This window comes from Leishmania donovani, chromosome 26 (genome assembly GCF_000227135.1).
Source record: "Leishmania donovani BPK282A1 complete genome, chromosome 26".
Lineage (NCBI taxonomy): Eukaryota > Euglenozoa > Kinetoplastea > Trypanosomatida > Trypanosomatidae > Leishmania > Leishmania donovani.
In genome coordinates, this window is record NC_018253.1 from 44,369 (window position 1) to 45,574 (window position 1,206).

Genomic DNA, 1,206 nt, shown 5'->3' on the forward strand with positions numbered 1-1,206 from the left:
CGATGTACGACAAAATGAGAAACACAAAAGAAGGAAATGCAAAACGAGGGAGGATGGCACAGAAGCGTCAATCCGTCAGTCGAGCGCGCTCACCTGAGGAGAACGTGCGGCTGCTCAGATCATGCGGGCGAGGAAGCGGTTGATCAAGGTGTCGCGGTTACCATAGTCGCCACCTTCCACGAAGTGACGGCGCTTCTGGCGCATGCCGCCGGCCGGAGGGGCCAGCTTGAAGGGCCACATGCCGTGCGTCACCGTGCGGAAGTGCTTGCCACAGGTGTAGATCTGGTTCACCATATCCTCCGCGCACACGATGTCCGCGTTGTTGTACTTGTCCTTGATCATCTGGTTGTCCGTGATCTTCACGCGCTGGCCGTTGATCTTCAGGTAGCCGCGCTTGTACACCATCGCACGGACGGTGGCCAGGGACGGGTAGCCGTACGCGATGTAGGGCTCCACCGCACGCAGCATATTCTCCATCGGCTTGTTCATCTTCACGAACACCGTGTTGAAGATCTGGCGCAGGCGCAGCAGCTGGAGGATCTTGCGCTGCTTCGGGTTCACCTTGGCGATACCGCGGATGCGGGTCACCACGGCGACCTTCGGTTTCGCCTCCAGGTAGTAGTTACCGTGAGAGGCGGCCTGGCGGCGCAGCGTCACCAGCTTCTTCTCCGCACCGCGGTACTCACGGGAGTATTTGCGGGCACGCAAGTAGGCGGTCTTCTTCAGGCCAGCCTTGGCGGCCTTTCTGGCCACCACAGCCTTCTTGAAGTTCTCCGTCTGCTGCTGCTTGAACGCAGCGCGCTTGATCGCGGACTCAGGGGCAGGGACAGCGGGCATGTCGGATGCGTTGCCGTAAACTGAGTGTGTGGTCATGGTCAGACGTTTTTCGAAGACGGCGTGTGGAGTGGCGTTGCCGGTGAGTTCGGGCAAGCCGTGGCCGGAAAGGCGGGAGAAAAGGCAAAGAGAAAGTGAAAGCACGGTAAGCACTGTGTGTTTCTTTCATGGCACAACGATCTTCCGGTTCACAGCACGCCGCCAGTGCAGCGTGCAGCCGCTGGGACTCGTCGTCGTTTCGTTTTCGCCTTCTTCCGTATATGCATGCTGCAATAGAGCAGGAGTCAAACGTCCCTCTACCCTCCCGGCCCTCTGCGGCCTGCCACAGACCCGTCCCGTGTGTGGTGCCCATGCAGCCGTAGACACACGCGC

At 59.9% G+C, this 1,206-nt stretch overlaps 1 protein-coding gene across 1 annotated transcript; it reads right to left on the reverse strand.

The window, feature by feature from the left end:
• Positions 1–114: 114 nt before the first annotated feature.
• Positions 115–873, reverse strand: LDBPK_260160 (60S ribosomal protein L7, putative; the record flags this gene model as incomplete). The annotated part of the gene is made up of 1 exon (XM_003861557.1): positions 115–873. The coding sequence occupies one exon, from the start codon at positions 871–873 to the stop codon at positions 115–117; it is 759 nt and encodes a 252-aa protein (XP_003861605.1).
• Positions 874–1,206: the final 333 nt, after the last annotated feature.